This window comes from Mesocricetus auratus, unplaced genomic scaffold (genome assembly GCF_017639785.1).
Source record: "Mesocricetus auratus isolate SY011 unplaced genomic scaffold, BCM_Maur_2.0 Super-Scaffold_100028, whole genome shotgun sequence".
Lineage (NCBI taxonomy): Eukaryota > Metazoa > Chordata > Mammalia > Rodentia > Cricetidae > Mesocricetus > Mesocricetus auratus.
The window spans coordinates 19,873,774-19,874,983 of record NW_024429209.1 but is presented as its reverse complement, the minus strand read 5'-3'; the positions used below and the strand labels follow the sequence as shown (position 1 = coordinate 19,874,983).

Here is a 1,210-nt window from a genome sequence, read left to right as displayed (position 1 = left end):
TCAAGCTGTCAAAGCTTGAAGACTTGCAAATTCCCAGCTCCTTGACCGTGTTCAACACGGTGTCAAGTTCTGCAGGGAGTTTCAACTTCCGTCATTCTAATACCTCAGTCCTGAACTTCCATCTGGCTCTTCTAAATAATTTGCTGGAGAGATCGGCGGCCGAGAGGCGGGGCGCGTTTTGGTTCGCGCGGATCCCGACGGCATGATGCGGTACAACGAGAAAGAGCTGCAGGCGCTGTCCCGTCAGCAGGCAGAGACGGCGGCCGAGCTGGGCATACAAGGTCCCAAGAAGGGCAGCGTGGCCAAGAGGCGGCTGGTGAAGCTGGTGGTCAACTTCCTCTTCTACTTCCGCCCGAACGAGGCCGAGTCCCTCGGGGCCCTGTTGCTGGAGCGCTGCAGAGTGGCCCAGGAAGAGCCTGGCGGCTTCTCCACCATCTTAGTGGAAGACCTCAGCAGGAAGTATCACTTTGAACTCTGTAGCCAAGAGCAGCATCAGGAGTGGATGGAGGCTCTTCACCGGGCCAGCTATGAGTACATGCGACGAAGCCTCATCTTCTACGGGGACGAGATCAGGAAGATGGCGGGCAAGGACCCCTTGGAGCAGTGCAGCCTCTCTGAGTAGCCTGCCTTCGGACGGGCAGGCTTGCATTGGCTCCCAGTTAGATGTGTTGGACTAACCTTCGCTGGGTCCCTGGCTATCTTGGGAGGTGTTTCTTAAAAAAAACGTCTGTTCAAAGCCAGAGATCCAGAGGAGGTGGGCAGGGGCTGTGGTCCCTGCTCACATGCCATCTCCCTGCCAATGCCCCTGAGTGTCCCCACCCAGGGACTGAGCCTGGCACAGCTCCCGTCTGTTACCATGTGAATGTATAATGCCAGGTCAAGCTGTGAACCCCACTTCTGCTGATAGAGCAGGCCATGGTGGGGGGGTTACCTCTTTTCCAAGCCAAATAATAATAATAATAATAATTTGCTTTTGGCTCTCTGGAGTCTCCATTTGGTCATGAACAGGTCCAAAGGAAACTCCAAGAAGCAGTTCAGTTCTGGGCTTTCATATCATCACAGGGTTCATCTGAGGAAGATACAGGGACCCTGGCCATGCTGTGTGTGCTTTGGCTGTACAGGGACGGGTGTGGCATTCTACAAAAACCCAAATAAGAACAGTCAGACTTCAGAGACTTGGGGCCACAGCACTGACTGCATCAGAGGCCCA

General features: G+C 54.6%; 1 protein-coding gene across 1 annotated transcript; it reads left to right on the top strand.

The window, feature by feature from the left end:
- The first annotated feature begins 201 nt into the window (after positions 1-201).
- Positions 202-940, top strand: LOC101832026 (pleckstrin homology domain-containing family J member 1-like). Its single transcript, XM_040733093.1, has one exon. It carries the CDS (start codon positions 203-205, stop codon positions 620-622), a length of 420 nt encoding a protein of 139 aa, XP_040589027.1. The 5' UTR covers position 202; the 3' UTR covers positions 623-940.
- The last annotated feature ends 270 nt before the right edge of the window (positions 941-1,210 follow it).